The 27,564-nt window shown below is 40.8% G+C and overlaps 3 protein-coding genes across 5 annotated transcripts in view; 2 read left to right on the forward strand and 1 right to left on the reverse strand.

Moving 5' to 3' along the window:
- Positions 1-6,217: 6,217 nt before the first annotated feature.
- Positions 6,218-8,425, forward strand: Faa (fumarylacetoacetate hydrolase). The gene is made up of 2 exons (XM_022848689.2): positions 6,218-6,788; positions 7,139-8,425. The coding sequence occupies exons 1-2, from the start codon at positions 6,560-6,562 to the stop codon at positions 8,179-8,181; spliced, it is 1,272 nt and encodes a 423-aa protein (XP_022704424.1). The 5' UTR covers positions 6,218-6,559; the 3' UTR covers positions 8,182-8,425.
- Positions 8,426-8,817: 392 nt separating this feature from the next.
- Positions 8,818-18,384, reverse strand: cpb (F-actin-capping protein subunit beta). The gene is made up of 6 exons (XM_022848695.2): positions 18,179-18,384; positions 14,396-14,607; positions 13,716-13,911; positions 13,280-13,462; positions 12,705-12,844; positions 8,818-12,328 (listed from the first exon to the last, which is right to left on the reverse strand). Exons 1-6 carry the CDS (start codon positions 18,182-18,184, stop codon positions 12,220-12,222), a joined length of 846 nt encoding a protein of 281 aa, XP_022704430.1. The 5' UTR covers positions 18,185-18,384; the 3' UTR covers positions 8,818-12,219.
- A 2,611-nt stretch (positions 18,385-20,995) lies between these two features.
- LOC111269253 (eukaryotic translation initiation factor 4 gamma 3) overlaps positions 20,996-27,564 on the forward strand; it is a 28,676-nt gene continuing 22,107 nt past the window's right edge. For 2 of the 3 annotated variants that reach the window (XM_022848706.2, XM_022848715.2), the window contains exon 1: positions 20,996-21,406. In XM_022848706.2, the coding sequence (XP_022704441.1) occupies positions 21,225-21,406 (182 nt within the window). In that variant the 5' untranslated portion in view covers positions 20,996-21,224. The remainder of the gene's footprint in view (positions 21,407-27,564) is intronic. The other variant, XM_022848722.2, reaches the window with a different exon arrangement.

Consider the following 27,564-nt stretch of genomic DNA (forward strand, 5'->3'; position numbering starts at 1 on the left):
CAGAAGGACAAAGATAACAATGTCTACTGACTATTAATTGTGGATGCTTTGAATGAACAAATAAGAAAAACAGGAGATAATTACAGAGTGAGAAGTTGATTTTCCACTGCTGTTTGTTATCATCAAGACCTTCTGTTGTTGCCAGAGTAAAAGTAACTGGAGAGTTTTCCATCCTCCAAGCTATAATAAACGAATAAAGCGCATAGAAAAATATAGAACTTGAAACATTTGATGAAATAGTCGGTTGAACAGTTGGTGTACAACAATCTAATCCATACATGCATACACCCACATACACATTCACACGGATATACAACAGTCCATATTATAAAACATTTCAACACGCAATATGGTGGAAATAGCTGAATTTACCTTGCCTTCTGACCTCTGGGCCGCTTATTATTGAGGCGTTCATATGACATTTATCGCTACGCGAATTATCCTGCAACTATTGACATAATGAGGCAAAAAACATAATGAAGCTTTCTAAAATAAGGTGAATGGAAAAACACGTGAACTAAATATCATAAATGAATGCGTGAATAAATTATCGTCCTATTTACCATCAACAATCTATTTAAAGACACTACCAATATAATAATAAAACTGAAGGAATACATTGAATGGGATAATTAGACAAATCTCCATATCATCACAATGCTACACTAATAATGGCAATGATTTTGCTACGCGTGCCAAGAATCTCAATGAAAATGTAAGCATGAGTATGTATAGACAGAAGCGGTACCCCAGCCAACCAGATCAAAAAACGACAAAAATCGACTAGGAATGTTGATACGGCAGGAAGAAACGTTATGTGAAGCTCAAAGTCGACAAGCTCGTTACAAAGACTTTTATTTTGAACAGCTTTTATAATCCAAGTATTGTCATGATCAATTGGCTCACACCATTAGTCATTATATGATGGTGAAAACAAAACATCAATGCAATTACTACGAACTGGCTGCAACTTGGAGTCGTGTATTTTTATCCTACTGCCTACGGCTCTTTTCATTGCGTTAATGCTTGTAGCATCGAGGACTTGCCCCACTAGAAACAATCCGGGCCCGGTTTTGCTGAACTCATCTAGGGTTTCTCCGGCAACAAAGTCGTAGGTTAGACTTTTTTATAGTGTCTTTTGATTTGGTTGTGGTACCATGAGGGGTAAGCATGGGGATCGGATGAATAGTTGAGACAACAAGTGGAGGGATTAATGACGAAAGCAAATAAAAACACGTTTGCAGCAGGCAAACTGGAGACTAACTGTGATCCGTTTGTTCTATTATTGCGACGATGTCATCATTTCAAATTATTTGATATTTTACTGTCATTTATTGTATTCGAGCACGATGTGGAACGCGTTTTGAAGCCAGCTGTTATGTTCTTTATGCTGTCCCTCATCTTTGATCATATTATTTTCCTATTATTTTATCATTATTGGAAGCACTAAGAAAACTAACTGTGATGTTGGCTTACGGAGAAAGTCTGCTTCGTTCCGTAGGTCTTCACTGCTTGCCGAAGCGGCTGTTCAGAACAGTCGAAGTCAACAGAAGAATGATCGATGGCGATCTTAAGTGCAAAAACAATCAATCAACAAGTACAGGTTCATCAATTTCCCAATTGATTACATCTCTAAGGTCATCTGTTAATATCAATACTACTTATATATTTTTGTCCCGACTTTAGTTTCTAACATCGTTTCGTGATGTACATTGCATGCTGCTGATAAGCTAAATTGTCAAAGAGCAATTTTTCGTCCGCCTACACAAATTTGGTGCATACTCTGACAGTCAAAAACCAAAATGTCTGACATTATTGGTTATTTCTTTATTAACATATTATTAGCAGGAGCTAAACCGACATTACAAATTAGTAAATCTGACGCTGAGCAGCATTTTTTTACGAAAGTTTTCAGGAGGTATAAATTTAACTTAACGCGAAAGAAATATTACGTTTATCTCTAATTCATGTCAGGATCCATTTTTTTTTGTATTTTCGACTTAATTGTCTCGAAACATTTAATTGCCCTGCTATCAAAATTCAATACCATAAATACCATAATAAATAAACCATAAATAGATGTTTCGTAGCAACTTGTGCTCTTCATCCTTACCTGTCTTATCTGCATTATAAAGATTATTATTATTATCAATTGGAACCTCTTCACTTTTGTAGAAATGTAATAATAATATTACCTTAATAAAGGTAAGAGTGAAGAACTAAAAAGTGCAAACATTTTTCCGCGATTTAGCTGCGTGCGACAGCATTGGCGTTCTTGTTCTAGAATTAGCGCCACCTTCTGGAATAGGAGGTATACACTTCAATGGCGGAGGATAAGGGTGAATGGTGGATAAGCGTGAAAAAAGCAACGAATAGTTCGTCTTCCAAAAAAGTCAGGCCAGATACTACAATCAGTATTTGGCCCCACATAATCATCGGCGACGTTGACCGTGTATTCAAGGACGATCCTGAAGACATCGCTCCCTGTTTTCTGACAATCAGGCGTCTTGAGGTGAGGATCCCATTTTTGGGAGTAGCGTGACTTGATCTTTAAGTGTGGAGTACTGCTAATAAAGACACTAACGAAGAAAAAATTAAATCGAAGTTGAGCTAAAATGAACACAGATCTTCAAGGTTGGAGAAAAGAGAAACAAGAGTCGAACAATAATAATAGAGAATAAATAAAAAACTTATCGAATTGCAGAACTCGTCAAAGAGTCTGTCTAAGACGAGAATTGCGAGAGTCACATTCATTACAAGAGAAGTATAAATGTACATAAAAAGTCAATAGGAAAAAATCAATAAATCAGCTAGAAGATGAGAATGAGAAGAAACAGGGCGAGTAGAGAATGGAAACATAGAAAAACACCACTAGTGGGTTTACTAAAGCTATAACAAGTTGTTGTAGATACTTTTGAAAGTCACAGTCCCAAGCGGTTGCTTTCACCTGTTATTACATTTATTTTTTTTCGTCTTATTGGGAAGCTCTGAGGACATGTCGAGGATATAGTATTTTAAGGCATAATTAATGGCTGCTCTGGAGTATTTCTTAAACACTGCAACACTATGGCACTTTGTGGTTATAACGTTTTAGTACTTTTGTCTATATCGTGGTTGGTGGAATAGAATTCAGAATCATTTACATATATCTTTTTGAATAGTATTTCCCTTATCAGCGATTATATTGATGTCATTGGTGATAATGATAATGATGATCTATATATATATATATATATATAATTATAACTTTATCGATCATTATTATCTCCTCAGATTTCGCGCAAAAACAATTAACTATTTTTCATGAATTTGATTTTGTCGCTTTACGGCGATATCGTTGTGTTATGCTTCTTGAATAGCCAATATGCACTGGACACCTTTTCTTTGTCAAAATAAACGCTGCAGATTCACGCCAACTATACACGTTTAATTCAATTTCGAAATTTGGACTTCTACAGTGTGATACAGGAAGTTATGACAGTAGAGATTTTTAGAATACGACTGTAGTACTTGGTCTCCACTAGGGAACTTCCAACAAACAACAGCTTATATTATTATACAGATAGTACTCAGTCACAAAAAAATGTCTTTCCATACGAAATCGGTTGAAGGTGTCTTTTTACCGTAGGATCGGCAAATCAACCGCTGCTCACATAAGCTTACAGAGTGCTATTAGCTAAGCCACGGAGCTGTCCTCTTACCTGACGCTGACACACGTTCTCGGTGGTGCGGTGCACATATAGTGTGATTACGGAAGTATAGTTACTTGTTCTATTACATATTCATTATAAACTTATTTAAATTCTCCACATTAAATTAGGAAGAGCCGTTTCAATCTGTCAAAGTACTGAGCTAGGAAAGATTAACGCCAAACTTTTAACATTAGGATACCCAGAAGTAATAAATCGACCACATTAAAAAGGCAAATATAAAATTACTAATTAAGGCGCTAAATAACATAAAATTAGGAACATTGTATTGTATAGGTCTGGTGTTTGGATGGCGAGTTCAGAGTGGACTCTCCAAAGTCAAATGCTTATTATATCGGCGGTGTGTAATCGGGTTCGAAAACGCGTTTCGTTAGCAAGTAATGAAAAAGATCATAGTTGAACGACCAATAATCTGATAATTCCATTAGCTTATACAATATATTAAGCGATCCTATACGTTTCTATCCATTCCGCCGTTTTATTAAAGAACCCTATGTTTGCATCATAGAAAACCTTTGCCAGCAGCTCCAATTCAAGGCATGCCATGGTAGGCAATAGGCAAACATACCAAACCATCACATTACATTTTAAAACTGCATTCGTGAACCATCGAAGGCGTCCGAAGGTTCTAGGGAAGTTTTGCCGTAAGAAATAAGAGTGTTTTATTTACGCGCTTTTATTATTTATTTACTGCGCTAATTTGTAAATTTAAATCGTATTTAAGCGTCCTAAGAAATACTGGAAAGAAATGGCAGTCTCAGTAAGCTTGGAGCCGCTTTTTTATTTTTTTTGGTAAGCTAGATTGAGAAAGGACTTTATTTTACGGCATTGTACACTATTTCCGCTGTATGCCTTTTAAGGTACTACTTTAAATTGGTCCACTTTGGGCAATAGGCTGCAAATTAAATTCAGTGTCTGCTCGTTGGCAAGAGGAAGACCGAAAATGGCCCTACTGCCCTTCATTATGATAAAGAAAAGCTGACCCCTAGTTACAGCACTATTGCGAAAAGAGCGTGTGTAGTCAATTATAACCCCCCAAAAAAACTAAAATATGAATCGAATAAGCGAAATTACTTCAAAGCGTCATTTTCGAAATTCATTAAACAGGATACCATTGTGTCATTTCCATTGCGCTTTCCTTCACTAACAGCATCATGACCGCGTGACACAAAAAATATTCTTAACAATTATGGCCCAAAGATCGGGGTCGTTTACTGTACTATGAAGGAATCACTTAAATGCTTGTAGAAGAGGATAAATGTCAATATATATAGTATTTCTACACGTTCCACACAGTTGCATGTTGGATTGAGAAGTATGCTAGTACTTCGGAGGAATGACGCTGTAATTTGCCAAATGACTAATGTTCAATTAGAGAGGTAACAAAAGTAAGTTAAACCTCATTCGATTTCTAACATGTACAATAAGCTGAAGAGAAGCTCGACTACCTTTTATTTATTTACCATACGTACCTGAGCCGAAAAGAGGGTATACTTTTGATTTTAATCAATTATAAGGAGACGAATAATGGTTTTTCTACACAGCGCCTGTCGTACACAATACACGGGCGGCTGCAGATGCTGGCTGCGGTAAAAAAAACTCCATATTGCGTGGATAGTATCTGTCTAAGAGCCGAGCGAAAATCATTGGTTGTGTGCCCTATCCTTTGACGCTGTTATTAGGCTGCAAATTTCAACAAGCGAAGCGCCTTAGCCTACTGGACCCTCTCAATAATAAATTTTTTAGGTCTTGCATCACAAACTTAACTACGGTTCATATATAAATATATATATGCTGTTAGATATGTCACAGATAATTGGGATATCGATATTTTTATTTGTATTTATATTTATTTAAATCTATACCAAGATTTGCATAGACGGAATTTACAAAATGGTATAGCTGGCGCACATCATCGAAGGTGTGTTGTCATTTCGTTCATGTATGATGTAGTATAAATATTACATAAAGTTAATTCATTGCAATTTTCAAAAAAAGGCCTAGAAATAACCCCTGGTTGAGCTTGGGGCAAAGCCGTGCTAGCATCGCTCTGAATAGTTGTCCTCACGATTTACTCAGCCTTTGCCAAAGAAGAGAGCTGCTGTTCTAGTTTCCGCTTTTGCGCGATTGTTTTAATCTTCAAATATCTAGATGAAATCGCCGATCGCTTGGAGCTGCCTTTAGCACACTGGAAGAGGTTGCTGTCTAAACGGAAACTGGCAATTGGGACCTTTGTGTCTTTATATCCAATAGGGTGTCTTTTTTGAACCCATTCCGGTAGGTTTCGAAAGTATAGCGGATATATGGACGGTGAGTTCCGCTGTATGTAATTATGCTTCTCTACCTTTTTTATTCACTGTGCTATCCTTCAAACCGTGCAACAATTTCTAGACAACAAGGCAAATACGCCAGACACTCGTAGCCATCTCAAATTGCTTACGGAACCGGTTTTAAACTTATCAGTGCTACTGCTGCTATTGCCCTCTGCGCTCGATACACTGTGCGAGTTTTTACACCGCAAATGCTGGTGGTGGCGCATGCGTCGTTAACATCCGTGCGTGTGTCTGCGTTTATCCAAGCGCCTATCGCTCAAAACAACATACTGCGGCCGCATCATTCGATCCTTTCTCTATTGGGCAAAATTTAGCGCTGATGAGTGAAAAAAGCTTCACGGCTGACTCTAAATAACGACCAGGCAACAGTTTGCTCGGCCACACTTAAAAGCAGTTCTATTAAAATAGTCCGATAGTGTTTTTGTTCCACTGCTATCGTTGTAAAACTGCATTCGTTCGGAAAGGAAGTCATACGTTTTTTGTGTATATTGAAATCCGATCGACATCACTGAAAATATGAGTTTCGTACAAGTGCCTAACGAGAGTGACTTCCCACTGGAGAACCTTCCGTATGGCGTGTTTTCTCGTGGGGAAAAAGCAAATCGCCATATCGGCGTAGCTATTGGAGAGTACGTTCTTGACGTTGGTTTAGTTACGCATCTGTTCAAAGTGGACAAGCTCGCTGGAAAGCTGCATGTATTTCACAGAGAGTCGCTGAACGAATTTATGGCATTGGGTCGACCAGGTATAACATATTTTACTTAGTGCTAGGGAGGAATAAATTATGAAGGGAGATGGCATTGCATGTATTACAATTGCACTTCCTACTTGGATGGAAGTTCTTCTGTACGTCTAAAAATATAATATATAGGGATTGTGGCACATAGGATATTAATTCTACATAACTATAATTATACGAAAAGAAAATATTCAAGTCGTACACTTCTGCTCCTTATAGAAAGGCTCGTATTGTATTGAAAACTATTGTAACTATACGTTTCTTTCGTCCAACTCGTATTCACGTTTTTTGCACTGTATGTTAATTACCTGAAGTGAACCCGAATGAAGCAATACGTTTTTTGTGACTATTTCCAGCTTGGCATGAAGCACGAGTCAATCTACAACGGCTTCTATCAGTAGACGAACCAGCACTGCGCGACGATGCAGGCCTCCGTCAAAAGGCGCTCATTTTGCAGTCTGAAGTAACAATGCATCTACCTGCACAGATTGGTGATTACACCGACTTCTACTCTTCTCTTGATCATGCCACTAACGTAGGCATCATGTTCCGTGGAAAAGACAACGCGCTTATGCCCAACTGGAAATATTTGCCAGTAGGATATCACGGCCGAGCTTCGTCGTTAGTCGTCTCTGGTACACCATTACACAGACCATGGGGTCAGATACGACCGGACGATTCAAAACCGCCGCAATTTTGCCCCAGTATGTTGATGGATTTTGAACTAGAGATGGCATTTTTTGTAGGCCCACCCAATAAGTTGGGTGAACCTATTGCCATCGGTGAGGCCGAGGAACATATCTTCGGAATGGTTCTTATGAACGATTGGTCGGCACGAGATATTCAAAAATGGGAGTATCTCCCGCTGGGACCATTTCTTTCTAAGAATGTCGGAACTACAGTCAGTCCATGGGTTGTAACGATGGAAGCTTTGGAACCGTTCAAGGTCAATAACTATCCGCAGGATCCTCAACCAATGTCCTACCTCAGACATCAAGACCCTTATTCGTTCGACATTGAGCTGCAAGTGGCAATCAAGCCCTTAGGGGCTGCGGAGTCTACTGTATGCCGTTCCAATTTCAAGCATCTGTACTGGACTATGAAACAGCAATTAACACATCACTCGATTACTGGTTGTAACATGCGCCCCGGTGATCTGCTTGCATCAGGCACGATTAGTGGACCGTCTGAAAACTCCTTTGGTTCGATGCTAGAACTCAGTTGGCGGGGCACCAAGGATGTAGCTTTAGAAAACGGTGGATCCCGAAAGTTCCTTCAGGATAATGATGAGGTCATTATAAGGGGTCACTGCAAAATACCTGGCTTAAGAATAGGGTTTGGAGATTGTCGCGGAGTTGTTCTACCTGCGCAAAAGAGTCTTGAAAGCCTGAGGCAATGAATAATTCACATAATACGTAACAACTTCGTCACGTTAGTCACAGATAGATATCTGTATTCATATTAGCTGGGCAACGTTTTTAATGTAAATGTGTTTAAACGAATGTTTGATGGCACGGATAATTTTTGTTTTGAAGCCATTAATATAAAGTTTGGTATAATCACAACCCTATAACGAGATTCTGCCCATGGTCATAAGCTCAAACAAATAAAACACCTATTTACCCACATTTTAAAAATCTTAATTTGCATTTTTCCTTTCCTTCTGAAGTAGAAAGCAGTCAGTTAAGTGGTTTAAATAGTAATATTATCCACTTGGTAAAATAGGGTAATGGGTTCCAATTGGCAAGTGCTACGCTTACTTTACTGATAGTATTTTTTAACTCTTCATTACCGCGTATAAGATTTATTGCATTGATTCGAGCGATAACTTCATACCACGCGTTACAAAAAATGCATATAAGTTATTGGCTTGAACCTGACTACCCGTTGCTTTCGAAGTTGTCTAAAAGGTATCTCCTATTTTAACTAGAACAAAAACTGAAAGTAATTCCACAAGAAATTTCATTTAGATTAATTATTATTAATACTATTATTATATCACACGTGCAACAGTAAAATAAAGACTCATTGTCACTATTATTCTTTGTTATGAAACATATTATTGTTACACGTTATCATCACTACAAGACTGTGTAACATTTCCATTTGTTCCTTCTCACTCAACGTTTGGTACAAGTTGGCTGCGAGCCAGCTATCTGCAACATCTCCGTTGTCTTCATTTCGCATTTCATGTATTAGTGCACAGAATCTTCCGTATGTATGCAGGGTGTTCCGAACGGAAGCGATTATCGCGAACTAATGAGCCGATCCCTACAGTTTCGTCGTCCGCCCGCATCTACGTCTACTTGGTTGTTAGTATTTACCACCCATAACGGCTTCGTGGTCCTACAGTCTCCCATAGGCCGCCAGATCAAATGTCTCGTTATTGCATCACCAGACTTTCGTTAGCATCTCCTTTGACATCCTGTTAACAAGGTAAAAACAGCACTAAACGAGCACTGTTTGCGCACGAATGTAAGAAAAACACGAACAAGCCACTAAAAATTAAGGATCAATCGATTCACTTGATTCTATTTTCAGAGGCTCCCATAATATTCCAGATACTTGGATAGAGACGAGTGGTAAGGTGTCCTCGAAGATCAATATTGCTTCCACTATGATGTTTATATACAGACATATTCTGCTTAAGGTTCCCCTTTTCATCCTTGAATTCCAGTCATCGAAATTCTATGCTGTCCGGCGACATCTGCCGCATCTAGACATCTGTTTGGTCAGCATTTATATTTTTTATACTCTTGATGATGCCAAATTAGTATTTCAAATTCCAGAATACTTCACTAGTATTCTTTTATCCCCGAAAAGGCGTTACTGGAAAAGACTAAGGTGTTTTTTGTATGAAGTGCCCGGTTCCTCTGACGTTTTTGAAAGTACTCTCGCACGTTTTTAAAGCTCTCATCAGCAATTTCTATTTATGTATTTCTAGAAGTTTTGTATAAATTCGCGCAACCCGAAGTGAAAACTAGCGAGCTGCATGTTTTTTTATTGGCTCGACAATCCATTATAGCATTCGGTTGAATTATTGCCTACCCCTACTTTCGCGAAAAATTCGCCTCCACGGAGAGTAAGTCTTCTGAAGCGTTCGCAATGACATGCAGCAGTTGCTTGAGACTGATAATTGCAGTTTTAAAAAAACTGCAATTTTTAAAAAAAGATAACATTGCCAGAAGACGGCCATATACACCTGCCGTAGTGCAGTATTAATTGCAAAGGTTTTTTTCTTATTGCTGTACCTCTGTACTATCCGTATTTTTTTTATGCGTGCGCGAGCTCGTCCGTCCCTTAATTTTTATATCGTTTGACCTCCATATTGTATTTTTCGTTGTTGTTTACTTTTGTGCTCAGTGTGATCCACAAGGCATTTCGCAATTTAACAGTAGTACGTAAGGTGTTATTTTACAGGTCGAATAACGTTTTCCCAGCATAGTGCGGGTAAGCATCAGTTTCTCAATTTTGTAAAAGATGTGCATTATTAATAGTCCTTGTCAAATACCGATAAAAAGTCTGCTAGTATTTTGCAGTATTTTTTTGTCACGTTTTTTGGGGTTCTTATATGTGTATGTATGTGCGTTTTTCAATGCTTCTCGTCAGAATCGCTAGTTCTGCTGCGGCTAATAATGTTACGATGCCAGCAAAAATGAACGTACGCCTTTGCACCTATCTTGTATTTCTCGTCTGGTCATCACAGACAATCGAAACGAGGCTACAATAGCAAAAAGTAGATTCCTTCTACTTTATTTCTCCGCTGTCACAGTTTCGCAAACCCGAATAATCTAAGTACTATGGCTTAATTCATCAATTTCTACAATGATTTTTCTCTGTGTCGCAGTAATTTTCGCATTTGTTTCCTTACGCTCCTCCTATACCATAAAGAATATTCCGATTCGCTTAGATGCTATCTCTCCGGTAATCTTCTTTCTTTCTTGCAGAGAGCCTCGTCGAAATTCTGCCGCTGTTCTTCGATCATTAGTATACCTTCTTGCAGATCAATATTCGGTATTTCGAAGACATTCTCTTAGCGTTGCTGTTTATCTGGCAAAGTCAACACCAGTAGAAGCACAACGTTTTTAAGATATCTTCATTACAAACGAACCATGAATCATATCTTTTTAAATCCAATCATCACGATGCGTTGTATTCATTTAATCGTATCATTCCCTCTGTATAACACCAGTTGGTCGACAATTATCCCATTCTTCTCAATTACGTTTTTCATCAGAATCATGTTCAGCCAAGTATATTCATATATAATATTTATATCTATCAGTATTGATAATGTTAACATTGTTCTTTGTTATCCATCAAATTGTAGGAGCAATCATTGATGTTGTTTTTCAGTCCTATATAAGCAGTTTGTGCTTGCGAGGTAATTTTCGATAGCTCCACGTGAGCGCTACATAGTACGATCTTATCTTATAATATCTTCTTAATAAATAAGCTAAGCTGTTAGCGATTTTTTTTGCGTCCCGTCACGGCAATTTGTATACTATACGAGCAAAATCGTTGTTCTTGGCAATACCACTTCTTACGCGCTGTCTATCTGCCTCCGATGATTTTGTCTTGTTCTTCAAGTGAATCATCATTCGTACGTTTTGTCTACAAAGCTTCCGTAAGTTATGAAATTATCGTGCCATTATGGTTTCTACCATGAGAAAAGTCATGAACAGCAATAATTAAATATATATGATTCAGATCTATTATATTCGGTTTCGATCTGTCGAGGTACGCTTCCAGCAAGCGTCGTAATGTTTTCGCCTATTGTCTCCTACAATATCCCTTACTTGTTTGTTGCCAGATAGAAGGAAAAACGAAAAAAAATGAGGCAACACGCTCGTCATCATCGTCGTCATGTCTACAAACAGCGAGATGCAAAAAATGTACGATTTTTCGCGTCTTTATCTGCGCCGATTTACGGATGATCGTGACGCTTTGATGTCGTTGTTACTGTTACTGCAGATATTGCTACACAAGATAGATATCTTTTTCTAATTATTCACGGACGCACGTATGGACTCGGCCAACATAAACGACAACGGTCTCATTCCGTAGTTATCGTCATCATCATCAAAACAGCCTCCACAGTGGAAAAGCAATGCCGTTTTACTGCATGACTGACGAGCAATCCCCGGTAAGTTCGGCAAATTCTTAATTCAATTTCCAGCGACTATCTAGGCCTCCAGGTAGCGTTCTTGTTTACATTTTCATTGTCATCGGGTATACGTCAGTTACTAACTAGCGCGCGCGGCTTTGTTTGGGGCCTTACGCTGTTAAAGCATAATCTCGGTGGACTGCTTGGCTGTGCGTAGCTGACATAGGTGGGAACAATCGTCGATCATCATTTTAGATAGTTGTTACTGCTGTTGCCGTATTAGGTTCGTTAGGGCACGGCGAGTGAGTTGGGCCTCTCGCGTCGCATCAATCAGCTGCTGTCTGCAGGCTGACTCTGTTTCGTACGGTTAGTGATTGCCTTCTCTAGCGCCTTAAGGTGTTCAGCCCTCTTCTGATCATCGATGATGCCGGTTTGAGACCTGAGAGGACCAGATGAAGAATTATTATACAATTATAGTGGTGTGCATCGTGGTCAGTTTTTTAGGAACAGATTATATGGTAAAAAGATACGAATCAAGGAGTCAACCTACTTTACAAGATTAGGCCGACGGTTGAGAGCTGGAAAAAGTCTGACAGGTACTAATTATATATTCATACATACATAAGTACAACAGCCCTATTTATTAGTTGTATGATTTTTTATTCATGGGTATTCTAACACTCTTTATTACGAGCATTTTTATGCAACCAGTGTCTATTACAGTTTACCTTACGTGGAACATTATACATATTGTAGCTGGAATTTAGTAATGAGACACCTTTAAATATAAAAAATATGAAAAGAATGGTCAATACCGAAGCCCGTTGACAACATTGAGGGTCTTGCTGAAGTAAATTTCGCTCAAGGAAGCCTTAATTTTGTTTTCTGCCTCCTCAACCATCTTTCCAATGTTAATAATGTGTGGAGTCACCTCTGACACTGTCCAATCCTGCTCCTAAAATAGACCACAATGAGAATAAGAAGGTTTTTGCAGAACTCTTAGATTATGAAATAAATTACGGAAAAAAAGTATCTTCTACCACTTATAATTGAATAGTAGCTTCAGTTGCAGTGAGCCAATTCAAATGTACAGGCAAAGATGTACATTCTGCCATGTACAAGAGAGGAAAGATCCTCCACTGCCAGACATACCGCTTCACTGGGTTTAAAAATACGAAACTGTAAGAAATGTTGTAACATTTTCGCGGAATGAACACCATATTTTATTCGTAGATATAAATGCAAAACTCCAGTTTTTTTTGAAGCCAAATGAATATCAATATACCGAACGTACCATACAGTGTGCTTTTAAATGTTTACTCAACCAACGGGAAAGACCATGAGCTATTGAAATATTTGATTAGGTGCTTTAACGAACGGCTTAACTTACAAATTGTCTCATGAGTGACCCTCCGAGCGATATTGTGCCGGAGTCCGGAAACCTTGTGCATAACCAGAGCATTACCGTTGACGTCAGTTTGTAGTGAGCGTTCTTCCCTGATGATTTTTCCTGTACCTCGACTACGTGAATTGAATCCCACGATCCTTGGATTTTCCCGGACGTATCACCTCCCTAAACATTTGTAATTGTAACAAGTTTCTTTAACTTGTATCTGCATTATGATATACTGAAAAACAAAATTTGCCTAAAATTTCCCGTCTTTAAACTTTCGCTCGGATAATTCATTCGTTTTTGCTGTTTCGACTGATACATCTCATAGTGTATTGGATTTTATACTTTACATATTCCTGAAACGCATTGTAATGATTTAAAAGTATCCACTTGTTAACAAGCTTTTTTTACTCTTTAGATGTATTCTGCTTACTTTTTTGATAAGGACAACGCCAGCAAACCCGTTACTTCCGAGCTCCCATAGGTAAACAGAGGATACGCCACCTTCATAGTACAGCTGTTTGTATTGTTCAAATACCCTATTAGCCTGTTCTTCAAGATCCCTCAGGCGATCTGTGGGCATGGCGCCATCTTCGATCGGCGGCTCGTACTTGTTGCTCCAAGGGGACCTATATTAAACAAATTGATTGAGAAGTTTACTCTTAAATCTAAATTATGTTGCTGCTCTTCCGCTAGAGATAATGACTGACTGAATTACAAAGTCGGACCACTTGTTTATATATTATTATATCATGCTTAACTATAGTTTTTATACTGAAATCGAGTACTTGTAAACTCAATATGTCGAGAAAAATTCTTGTAATAAGGAACTAGATTTCCGGACAAAAGAGAATTAAATTGTTGGTAGGCAAACTTGCAAAAACTCGTAGCTTAATGCACACCTAATTGCACCTCGTTAAATCGACTTACCAATTTGCGATTTCAAGTGTATGGTGCACCTGACCTGCTCTGTTGTTGCCCAGCCAAAAGAGATCATATAACGATCAAGATGCATTTTTTTTAAAATTATGTTCGTGAACGAATATTTGAGTTGCTGCACAGCAGTATCTACTCGCCAAAAAATATTTTTCTGTCAAATGTAGCCTAACTGACCTGTACGAATCACCATCGCGATTGTAGTCGCAAAGGAGATAATCTTTTCCCGTGACGGAGCAACGTGCAACTTTGAGTGGCTGATCAATGGACGTCAGAAGCTCCTCAGTGAGGCCAGGGACAAGATCCACCAGGTCGTTTAGGCTCTGATCGATCCTCTGCGGTGGAAGACGTCGCATCAGATCCAGAGCCGCGTCGAGCTGTACATCGTTCTGCATTTCATCGCACAATGGTCAGCCGGAAACCGAAAAACACATTAGGTACATAAGACGTAATTTAGATCGGCAGATGCATTGACGGCGTACATGTCCATTTTAAAAACTAATTTAGCTTTAGCTAATAATAATTATATGAATACGCTTCACTCGAAATACGGACAAATAAGTGCTGGGGAAAATAAATGACGCTCAAGTGGAGGTTGCGCGAGTCACGAGAAGACTGTTTTAAACCGCGCTTATTTTGGCCGCATGTTTAATGCGCTTAAGTACACCCCACTCCTATAGTTTGAAAAACTATAGGGGTGGGGTGTACTTGCTGTATGAATTACTGTGTGGCTGTGAGAATTATCTGAACAATGCTTTGACCAGATATAGGTTATTCCACAATCTACTTAGCATGTTTTTGTTGTAAATCGTTTTTGCATAATACTTCCACAATATCGTTATTGACCACGTCGTTTCAACAAGACACCCTTCTAATTTCTTCTCTACCAGCTTCAATTGTTTTTTGTATATACCCTTTATTTCACACTGAAGACGCACTAGAGATAATTGGCCCTACGTATCAGTCTAATAATCTAGTAACATAAAAACATTTTGTTTATTATGAATGAACGTGGAGTCTAGTTTGCCCTTTTCGATGCGCGGTTACTATATTTGAGATATGTTGAAGTCGTCATTCTCAGGTCACGCATGTAGTTAACTGTTGTTAATTCACGACTGTCGACGTCGTTGTGATCATCTTCATAGGTTTGCCTTGCTCCAAGCGCACAATGAAATCATTATGAATTCAAAGTTTTACGTTAAGTCCTACAGTCTATCCTTTAAACTGATCTATCGCAGTTTGCACTTTTTGATAGTTTTCTTCTGTAACAACAAAAAAATACGTTTCAACGACGTCGGCGTAAGCCATAGCTTTGATATCACATAAGTGAATTTATCTACATGATTTAAGTCAGTAATTCTAGCATTGTCCTTAGCGGACAGTCAGTTGTTGTTTCTCTACGCGGAACGAAACGATCGTTGACTCTGACACGAAAACTCCTGGGATAGCGAAAGGCTGCAATACACTCGATTAGGTAAGGCCTTATGCCGTAGCTTAGCAAAATATATAAAATGTACGTAACTAAGAACGAAGGCATTAGGTGAGCACCAAGTTAATTTCTCACTGGATTTCAGCATTTAACAGATAAGCCATCTATAATAATAATGAGCGATTTCATACATGTCCTTACCTGATTGTTCAGAAAGTAAGGTATTTAAATAAAACTGCATTGTAGCCAGGAGTGGTGCATTAATATGCATACGAATATTCGCGACAGAAGGAAAATCGACATCAATAGGCGTCCTATTACCACATTAAGTACGTAAATTCAGCCTCACCTCTTCCAGTATGAGCAATTCAACATTCACTCCGGATAACATTAAGAACAAACAAAACTCATAGGATGTCAACTGTAAATTTCTAGTGAACTGTAGTTACCGACACATAACCCATTATGGAACATTGAGCGTCAAATGTTAACCTCAAAGTGGGCGCAAGCTGTACGCCAGTTTCAGCTGACGTGTCGCCAAGTCGGTAAACATGTTGCTTGCAACAACCCTCCATTGCTGGCCACCAGCCAGTACGAGCTTCGTGAATAGTAGATTTACTGTAAATCAGAGAAAACACTCCATTGCTTCTACCATTGTGGTAGCAACGAAACACTATTACTATTAATATCCTTGTTGTCGCTTACGACCATGTTTGTCTAACATTTATCTGCGAGATAGAGTACGCGGCAGCGCCGAAGACTCGGACTCAAAACGTCTCCGATTCCAGTCTGGTTCAGCACATACAAACTCATGCTGTTTTGGACATACAACTTTGTTAACAAAGTAAATTTATTATACTTCTATATTTTGTCCCAATGAATTTGCTATCAATAGCATGAATCACATACTATATTTCTTTTGTCTTCCGCTTCTTCCTCACTTGACTTTCATGCTTTCCTCTGAATATCCAGTGTCGCCCGCGGAATGGTACTGCTATTTATATAGCGTTTATTTCTTCTTGGTAGAAGCAACAAAAGATTCAAAGATTGACTTAACTCGTTTGTTGTCCATGGTTAAATTCTACTTTGCTCGCTCCCGGTAAGGAAATGCTGGTTGGCGGATAAGAGCAGCCGGCAACCAGTAATCATCTCTGTTGCGGTGGTCATGTGACGCTCATACGTTCTGTGAGTGTGTGTGTGTGTGTACGCACTTATGCCCGCGTCGATGTGTGGTCGTTACCAACGGGTCGGCAAGGCCTAAACCTTTAATTGACACCTTGATGTTTGCAGTCAAGCAGCACCGACGGTAACAAAACGGTGGATTACTCACCATCTTGGCTCACTAATGTACGTCTTTGCCACATTTCCATATATGTAAATACGACGACCGCGGTAAGCTATAACCAGTCACAAATTCGTAAATTCGAAGAACAACAGCAGCAGGAGCAGCAGAACCGAGAGCCAAAAAATGAACTATAATTTTGCACAACAGCGATGGCCAGTGCCAAAGTTCGCTGAAGGCTAATGGACACCGTAGGTTGACAAGTTCTAAAAATGTCACGATCTGGATTTCAACCTCAGAGTTCAATAGATCACTCTCACGAACTACAGCGCTCTGCCATTCGCTTGCACCGAAAACGCAAATGCGCTTGTATATACATCGTTAAGTTGCTTCAAATCTAATTAAAACTCGTTTAAAATTAACGTATTATTAACTCGAAAATTTGGCTTCCTCGTATTGTATAATATATTTATTATAGCATAGTTCATATATTTTAATGATTTTTGGGGCTACCATAAGAAAATTAATAGAAATTGTCCAAGACAAACTATTATAATATAAGACTGACACAAATACATCTCACAGTGGTCGTTTTTTTACGGTATTCCTGAATAATATTAGACAAAGCATTTTGTATTATATAACAAAGATTTATTGCAGCTATTGCTGAAACTACAATTGAACTCCAGGGGCTTATTTTAAATAGGCCAAATGTATAAGTATGTTTGTGTAACAGCATCCATCGACATTCAATAGCTCGTCGTGAAAGCGTTTCTCCAGCTTCAACCAATCTACTGCCGCAACGGGAATCGTCTACCGAGCTTATATGTACTTTCATTACGCAGTACTTCATAAAACCTCATAAGCATAACTGGCAACCGAAAATTGATAGCAACCTTGGGTTAAACTTAATTTCAGCGATCGATTAATCGAGGTTCTTCAGTGTTGGCTTTTATTTTGCACCCGAACACAACAGGATCCACTGACTAAGCTGTTGACACTCCAAAGTTGACCACCTTGAAACAGCCAAGGCTCTCTGTTCAACTGTAATTGTTTATTACATAGCTGCTGTTTTACAGATCCAGAGACTGGAACCAATGCCTGACAAAATCAGCTCACCGAATAGCACGGGCCTCTTAGACTTAATTGACGCGTAGCAAGTGGAGGCGGCGTAACTTTTGTGACAGCCATAAACAGTTACCGACAGCAGATATTCATTTTTCATTCAATAAACTTTTATTTGACTTACCGACATCGCTGGTAAGTGTGCCGCGCGCGTAGTTGTCCTCGACCGAGGCTGCTTAGCTACACAGCAGCGAACAAGTTCACACTCAGATCGACCAGTACTATTCTAGCAGCAGTAGGAACACAATCAGGGACACCACTCTGAGACGTTCGTTCGTCCACCCAGCAAGTCACAGTCAATGAAGTTCTCGGTGGCCGTCAGCGGCAACTCGGAATCACAACGCCCCGACGGTTAAAGGCCACCCACTCGTAAATACCTTCGTCGGCGGGCTGCCAAGCAGACCACCCGCCAAATACGGATTTGACATTTGTTCATTTTGGGGACACGTAGCCTCGTTCACTTAACGGCGACCGGGGCCGGCATTAATAAAACGTTCGAGGAAAATTTTTAGTCAGAAATTTCGTAGTATATGTGGGTAGTCGTTTTCGGTAACCTTTCCCTTTGGCGTTCTTAAGTCGACAATTTGTGTATAATCTAGTCGTTCTTGGGTGGATGTCTCTATAGCAAAACCATCACGTCAAAGTGATACATATCAAAACTAACTTCAGCAAATAAGTAACAATGCTGCTTTCAATGTAAAATGGATGTGATAAATAAAACCTAAATAATTAAGTAAGATGAAAATCTTGCTTGTATTGACGCATTATCGTGTGAATAAAAGCAGACGATATTTCAGTGCGTCGGCACGTATCTGGTCGAAACATATATCAACTGGACAAAAATCAACATCGTCCGCGCCGACCCCGCCATTCGCTCAAAGAGCTGGTCACGAGGGTATCTTTAAGACTACCTGAAATAACTTCGTTTTCTTTTACGTAAGCAGATACCTGACTCGCTTTTGAAACCGGTGTCTCCGCGCAGCTTGCAAGCAAAATACTGTTTATTTCGATTAATTAAGCTTGCTACTTGATATACTCGGTAAGTTTGTAAATTTTAGTTATGAAGTAGTTAACGGAATAAGCAAAGTTCTAGCGAACGTCAAACTTCACGTACCCCACTCTTAAAGCCTTTGTATAATCAGTAATCAGGTAAAGGGTTAAAGTCTGTTTAGTTTATTATTACTAAGAATAAGATGAGCGTGTAACACCCTTCATAGTATTAAAGTAACTCATCACAATGTGGCTCAAATAAGAGCAGATATCATAAGAGAAATTCACAAATGATTTTTGTCGAACATTGATCCTGAAATTAAATCATTAAGGATCATTATATTCCATTATTATTCCCGTGAGTCGTCTTTAGCTTCCAGGAAAATGATAAGTCTTGCAAAGATCCAAACGTTCGTAGTAGGAGTAGAGTATGTCCAGGTGGAACGAAAATTCTGGGTTGCAATGCTTTTTCCCCATATAAACTGCATGACCTCACAATAATGCTCGGTAGATGTGCTGGTAGAGACGTTTAAAACGTTATTCTTCCAAATTTTACTCAGCTAGTAGTAGAAAAGATAGGTCTTCTTTCTAGTAGTCACTCGAAGCGTTGCAGTGGAAGTTGAAGTAACATTTCTCCACTTCGTATGCCACTTTTAGGGACCGCCTCTGCAACAAAAACTGTTCAGCACGTTCTTCTCCTGAGATAGTTTTGTTTCCTATTTCCGGCAATAGAGGGAGCGCCAGATTTTTCTTCATCTTGAAACGTCTTGAAAGCCGTCAGTCTAATTGGGTAAGTGTCAAGTACCGTTAGATATTTCATGTTCATAAAGTTTGGTTGCTGAGCTGAAGAGTGTTACTTTACTACGGACGAATGAAGGCATTAGTATGCTTGCTCGATATCCCATCTACAATTCAAAACATAAATTTCCAATTAGTCAGTGAAAAATGGAGTTTCCTTTTATGGCCAGCTTTGAGCGCAAACTCTAACGCAAAAACCAGAATAGAGGTTAACTTGCGTATTCGTGCAAACATGATCGAAAAATATTAGGCCTCGACCGAATCCATACTATTTAACGGATTTTAACAAAATAATTGAAAGAGGGAAAAATAGGCTTGTTCTTCGTATAGAAGAAAAAAATATTCGTAAACTTAGAGTGAAGTTTGTGAACGTTGCTCGGTGATCCTCTTCGTTGAAAATGAATTGGGGACAGCTTTACGTGCGCTTTATGTGCGTATTTTAATTATAATCTTTCGCTGTTGACAGAAGTCACTACTTGTGTCTTGCTACTTTTCTAACTGAGCAAATCATAGTCCAAGTTGGTGACAATTGGTGAACCATCCTTTATCAGAGAGCTATTGAGCTTATTTTTAGTGTGTTTATATTAAGCAATATACAGCAGAACCGTTCAAAATTTCCATTTGCGTCCACCGAATGACAAAATTAAATTGCCGACACAGAATGTTGTCTACGATTCTCTGTTAGTGGCCTGCCTCTTTCGTCCTCGACAGTACCGACTATGTGCAACAAAAAAGTATAACAATTTTTTGTTAAGCCTTCTTTTTAATAAGTTATTTTTATCCGCCTACAAAATTCTACTCCAATATTCCTTCCGGCCTGCAAGTGTTTTTCTTTCTGCCGCCGCCGCTGCTGGCGCCGCCGCCGTCGACATTGCTCGCGCCATTCCCATTCATGCGGTGGGTACGAGCGATGTCGCCCGTCGGCTTCAGTTGAACTTTGGCGCGCTCCTACCTGCCATCGAATGATGGTTAGTGTTGCCGCTGCTGTCGCTGTTTCTCGGGCAGGCAGCAGGCACTATTACGGCGGATTGGCTGGCTGGAAGAGAGACGGACAACAGACAGGGAAGCAAACAGCCGCTTTCGTTGTAGTTGCTGGCAGCAGCAGCAGCAGCAGCGGTAGCGGCGGCGGCGGTAGTGGCTGTCTGCAAGCGGTCGGCAATACGTTTATCCGATGCTATCGGCCAGCAAGCAGGAGCATTCCTTCTAACAAGCGCCATCTTGTGTGCGCCTGCTTGTTCTCTAAGGCAAAGGGCTGAGAATTAAATCCCTAGAAATCATCAGTGTTTCGTGGTGAAATCGTGTTTAAGTTTAGCTAGTGAGTGCGAGAGTGATATGCTCATTTAATTGGTGGATTGGGCGAGCCCGCGCCCCGAGGGGCTGTCATGCCAGGTCTCCCCCTGGTGCAGCAACCCACCGGGCCTGTTCCGGGCACCAATAGCGGCCCACCGAGACAGCAGCCCAAGTACAATCCTATGCAGCAGCACGGGCCACATCCCGGCTCTCAGCCGCATCCTGGCCCACACCAACATCGCGGAAACCCCGCCGGACAGCCAACACCCCAGACGTGAGTATTCCGTCTAACTACATTATCTTAATGTACATAGACATACATGCAGTCAGTTCCTTCTGTCCAGCCACCAGCCATTAGCCACCGACCAGCAGCAGCCGTCGCTGTCGTTTCAGTCGTGTGTTATAGTTAGCCAACTGCCTCCGCTCTCGAGAACACTTAATCCTACAATGGTAGATTGATTTTTTATTAGCCCATAAGGGTACGCCAGCCAGCGATATGAAGACATCGCGATCATCGTGCAGGAATAGTACAACGACAGACAGGCAGCAGGGGGTAACGAAAGGCTGGCTGCTGGACTGCCAGCTCTCCGCCTCTGGGGCACTCAGACACATGCGGTGCGTGCGTGCCCTATACTACATTTACCGGAATTAGCACAGTGCTTCGATTTATAGGGAAAATCAACAAGAGCTAAGAATACTATATATCGTGTCGCACATAATTTCGTGCTGTTGATGCTCTTACCATTACCGCTACTGCAATCACTACGGATGTTGCTTCACTTTTCTATATTTTGCGCCTATTCCTACATATGGCTACTATCGCAGGTGAATTGCGATAAGCAATTGTAAAAAAGTTTAACTTGTAACACATATACACATATACATATATATATATATACATATATATACTACTGAAATACAGGCAGCGGGCGTGTACGTATGTATCTACAACAGTATTAACGGCAACGGTCAACTCGACAAGATGTTTTTCGATCTGTTGCGGCCGCAGCCACTGCACCAACTGCCGGTGCGATTGTTGACGGGACTTCCACAAACCAGTAACACGACAGGACATGGACATATCATCCAGTTGTTAGTATATCGCGCCGTGATCGCCTCTCGCTGTGAGCCGTCGTCGTGACGGCAGCCAGCAAGTAACAGCATCGTATCCGTAGGACAGGCGGCAACGGCCGCAGCAGCAGCAGTAGACGACCTGCTGCAGTAGTATTAGGTAGGGGGAAAAGAGAAAGAGCGAGACGTTATTCCAACTTGTCTACGTGCTTATGAAATAGACCTGATCTCGCGATCGGTTCAGAGGCTACTGCTACTGCTGCTGCTGGTGCTATATAAGCAATGGCATGCTGCAGAGAAAGTGAATGCGAGTAAATACACTTACGGTTCAGAGCGTGACAGTAATTACTGAGGGCAGTGTTTGTGGAAAATGTTTTTCAGCGTTAATCTTAATCGCAACAGTGTGTAACATAACCAACCGATTGCGGAGACTCTTAGTCCGTTTATTAACTACCACCACTAGTACGAGCGACAGTGGCGGTGATCATATGTGGCATACTAACAGTTAATTAAGGGTGGCACGATTTTCGCTGCTAGGGGGTATTATTTGTATCACTCGTATTCACGTTATTATTGTTGTTCCTTGCGCCGCATGGCTAGCCTGGATTCGACAACACGCTATGGATTTGATCCGCCACTAACCTGATGATGTTTCGCTAGTGTCAGGGGGCTTTTTACGCAAGCGGGTGCAAACAGCGAAGGCGGTAATCCGTGTGTGCTAGTATGTGTGTGGGCATGAGGTCGCCATATCTGGAACTAACTGTTATGTCTAATGAAGGAGCACGAAGCAATCGAGGACAATTCTGCGTGCCTGTTGTTTTTGTCGTCGTTTCCACCACCGCTGTCGGTGTTATATGTGCGATTCATGCAAGACAATACTCTATGCATGAATTGGCAAAGTTGTTTCGTTATTAGTTATTACAATAACGTCTATTCACGTAGACACGGACCGCATTTCTTTTTGAAAAGAAGAGAAATTCGAAAACTCATTACGTGTCGTAAAATAGGATCACATCTTGTTAGAGATAATGGTGGTCCCAATACTTCATTTGATTTAAACAATTGGTTAGGTTAGATTAGTTTCAGTAAACGTAATAGATGTATGATAAGAAAAACAACCAGTCGTTAATAGGCTATCATTTCCGTTTAGTCCGTTTTTTCTGTGTCGGTCCGTCTGATCGTAACCGAACACTGTAGCACGTCCGTTTATATAGGTTTGCATGCCCCCTGTTATAGTTTATGGATGCTTTAGGGATTTCTCCGATAAGAGCTGCAGAGTCAACTTGTCTGGCTAAATAAGTTATATTTCTCGATCGCTCTTGATGAGTAAACATATTTTCATTAGGAAATTATTGTCTAAGAGCGTATTTAGAGTATCGCTTTACGATTTACTTTTAGTTGGAAGCTTATCTCACGTTCTTCTGCAGGGGTTCGCTGTAATAAAAAGCAAACTCCAAAATAGCGAGAACCATCGTTTCGAATAATGTGTCCTTTCCCATTATTCGAGTTAAAAAAAAAAAACTCAAACGTATAAAAACATGAGAAAATATGACTGAAGAAAAATTCATTAACGAGGACGTCGTAGAATGGATACTGTAAAATGTCTAAAAATATAATTTTTCGTTCTGTATCGGAAACGTGCGTATGCCAACGGTCGGCTGGCTGGACGTCGATATACATTGTGTATGCAGCAGTCGTCGCTCTCTTCATCGTTAGTCTTGATGCTACTACCGTTGACGACAACGTCGTTCAACGACTGAGTCCCGAGCTGGACGAGCGTGGTGCTCATCTGAATGGTGCCGTACTGGGGGTTGTGGCAATGGCGGTAGCGTAATCGTTTGCCGCTGCAAGTAGTAATGGGCCATTCAGTCCGTCAGTAGTATTGAACATTCATTCAACTGATGTTAGTGGCTATCGGTCCCGCTGGCGCCGTCGCTGCTGTTACCGCTGTCTTCCAATCGCTTGTTTGGCTCGGTCGGTCTTTGGCTCTCCTGTCATCCATTCGCATCCACGCGACGTCGGCGGTACAAACGGAGCCCCCAGCGGCGGCACTGCTGTCTGCTGCTGCTTTTACCTGTCGATTGCAGTCGTTGCCGTAGCCGTAGCCGTAGTTGGCCGTCGACGACGTCTGCTCTTCGCTTCTTCTGCTACGATCATTGCTGCTGCTGCTGCTGCAGCCGCCGCCGCCGCCGCCGCGCCTGGTGTTATTTTCTCCTGCCGTCGTGCATTACCGCTCGGCGACGATTTGCTGATGTAGCTTTTTATACCGCTGCCGTCATTGTAGTTTCCTAGGCATTACCTTTTCTATTCAGCATGATCATTATTATTATTATTATTAGGTCATACCGGCGCTGCTATTAGCACCAGAATTGCAAGAGCTGATTGTGACGCGCTAGGCTTAGATAACTACTATCTCTGTTGGCTAGCTGTTGTTATCAAATACACATGACAGAATGTTATTGTTGACCTAGTACATATTTTCACGTCTACTATTAGGACTAGTAATAGCTTTCGTTGCTTACTATTCGACATACGCCAATTGCAGTTATGCTGCGGATGAAGTGCATGTGGTGTCATAGCCAACATGGACTTCATCTACGGACATGTCGGCGACATCAGCGGAAGCAGCGGCTCCAGAAATAGCAAACTGCATCAACAGGGAAAAAGAGAAGGAAGTGACGGCGGCTGCTGATTGCGATGATGATTGTCGCTATCGCCATAAAGTTACTACCGCTACTATCGCAGCTGATAGTGGTTGTTGATTCTGCCGGTGCCGCCGACGCGCTGTTGGCAACAGCCATTAACCGACCAGAGGTGATAATGCGAATAATAGCAGTTGTAGTGTTGAGGATAGCGCCAGTTGAATTGCTATTTCACTACCGCTGTAGATGCGGCTGCCCCGGCAGTCTGCGATACCACCGCGATGATGACAATGGCTGCGATGGTGCCAGTCTTTGACAGCAATGGCGGCGGTAGTAGCGATGATCGAAGAAGTAGTGGCAGCCGCATCGACAGCAGCTCGTCGTCGGCGTGGTCTTCGTCGTCGGCGTCGTCATCGGCGGCGGCGGAGGCGGAGGCCGTTGCCGGGCATTCCTTTGCCTCGTGTCTGTCCATCTGTATCTGTCGAATGGCTGCTATCCACCGTCGTCGCTGACTGTTCGCTGCTCGTTTTACTGAGCGATAATTTTTACTTCTACTACGACTACTCACCTTACTACCACTCTACCATCCTTCCTTACTTGCTGAGAGGCTGTGCTACGCGAACCTTTTGCGCTCTCCGTCTGCTACCGTCGCTGATCAGCTCGCCACCGCTGCTGCTAAGATGTACAACAGTAGCAACAAAACAAGACAAAGCAGCGTCGCGCAGGGAAAGAGGCGACTAAGCACGTTTTACAGTAACAGCGAGAGCGGCGACGGTAGCAGGCGCGGCAACAGACCCTCTTCTCTGCGAAGGAATGTATCGGTGTCACAGCGATACATTAGACATTAACACGTAAAGAATAGATATCTGTTACAGGATACAAAGCTACTGTATAATAGTAGTAATAATAATAATCGAAATAATACAGAAGTGATGGTAGTAACAATCTGCACAGATGGGAATTGCGATAACTTGTTCGTCATTTCAACCGTCCGTACGAGATCCCATGCCCCTTAACAGAATGTAACTTTTTTCTTTTACCATGTTTGTTGCAGTAACTTTTTTTTTTTGTCTGATCCGGTCGTGGATCCATCCATAGACAGTTGCTGGGATACGTTTGTTCAGGTTGCTTGAGGCTTATCCATGTTTGTCTGTGCGCCACTTCTGCGAAAAAAGCCTACAGTCGAGCTTGGATCTGTGTTTGGGTTTTTTTTTTGTACAAAAGGCCGCTGTGCATTTTGGCTACACAGTGACATACAGTAGAGGACGGGGCAAAGCGAAATTAAATGACATCGTTTATTCGTGCCTTTTGTCAACCCCGGGCTCAGAAGCTCGGTTATGATCGTTTTGGGTCTGTGATCGCGTGCGGAATTTCCGGCAAATTCTGTGAAAAAGCCTACTTTTCTGGTTAAACGTCACATTTGAACAAATATCTGTATGATACTACATATAGTAAAATAAGTCTAGTGTACTGCCTAGAACATGTGAAACATTTTATGGCATATATAAGTTAACAAGGTATTCTTGACGGTTGACAGAAGACGTCAGACGAAGCCTGACTGATAGTCAATGCCATATTGTAAAAAGCATATCTCGGTAGCGCTTAATCTTCCGTTGTGCGCATTGGAGGTCGCATGATGTTTATATCGAAGGGGCCGAAAAGTAGTTGTCCATTAACTTTTGCATATCTTGCTCAAAGCAAGTATTGAACCAGTCATTCTAGAGTAGAGATATTGAGCCAAATCGTATTGATTGTTACCTGTACGATACGTGTGACAAAAGCTGCCAGTCTTCTGCTAACTGATGTGAATGGGTTTCTACTGGTAGGACGTTTTTATTATTTGAAATGTAAACGGCTAAGGCTTGTTTAGCCAGGCAGACTTTACGATAGAAATCGAAACTTGCACTCGTCCTTTACAAACTGCTCGCGGAGCCCATGATCCCCATCTTTGTCACCTGACATGTCTTCCTTCTGTGTGCAACGCTTACTATTCGAGTTTATGTCCGGTACCCCGTTAGTTATGGCAGGCAACTTGAAAAATCGTCTTGATCATTACTTATGCTTGTGCCTTTATCTGCGGTGTTTCTCATTTGTTGTCAAGTTTTCATTTGGACTATTGATAAAATCCTAACGAATCATCACTATACGTTGGGGCTTACGTATTCGAACGCTTTTTCGAACCACGTTTAGATAAAGCTCGTTTAGTTTAAAGTTCGGTGCAATTTAATTCGGTGCGATGCTTGACAGACTACTGTGCCAGCTTAACTATGTTACACCACATTCATTCAGATCAGATTTTTCTTGTTGGATCTAGAGCAAGCAGCACGTCCCATTTGATAGATTATAGCACTTATCTGTATCGCTTTCAAGCTTATCCTAGGGACCCAGAAGCAGAAGCCTAGCTATGGCGTTTAACCAAATGCTGAAACGGCCTTCCACAGTGAGTGCAGATCCTTCTCTATTTTTTTTTGTAATTTAATACAAATCGACGAAATTTGACAAATCTTCATAAATCTCCGAATGTCATACAACAAACCCGCGTTATTAAGCCTTGCACCTAACCGCGTACGGCCCAAGGATTATTGACGTTTCCCTACAAGTAGAAGGAGTGGAAACTAATATATAGAGCGAATAGTTAGTTGAATATTGCACACTGACCCAACAGTCAAAGAAATCAAGAACTCTAATTATTTAAAAAAGCCATTGGGTTTTAGTTGGG

Source organism: Varroa jacobsoni, unplaced genomic scaffold (genome assembly GCF_002532875.2).
Source record: "Varroa jacobsoni isolate VJ856 unplaced genomic scaffold, vjacob_1.0 scaffold_145, whole genome shotgun sequence".
Taxonomy (NCBI): Eukaryota; Metazoa; Arthropoda; class Arachnida; order Mesostigmata; family Varroidae; genus Varroa; species Varroa jacobsoni.

Coding starts and splice junctions, on each gene's coding strand:
- Faa (XM_022848689.2), top strand. CDS start 6,560: ATGAGTTTCGTACAAGTGCCTAACGAGAGTGACTTCCCACTGGAGAAC. Junction 6,789..7,138: donor TATGGCATTGGGTCGACCAG/GTATAACATATT, acceptor GACTATTTCCAG/CTTGGCATGAAGCACGAGTC.
- cpb (XM_022848695.2), bottom strand. Junction 13,463..13,715: donor GCGTTGTCCTTATCAAAAAA/GTAAGCAGAATA, acceptor ACAAATGTTTAG/GGAGGTGATACGTCCGGGAA. Junction 12,329..12,704: donor AATGTTGTCAACGGGCTTCG/GTATTGACCATT, acceptor TGGTCCTCTCAG/GTCTCAAACCGGCATCATCG.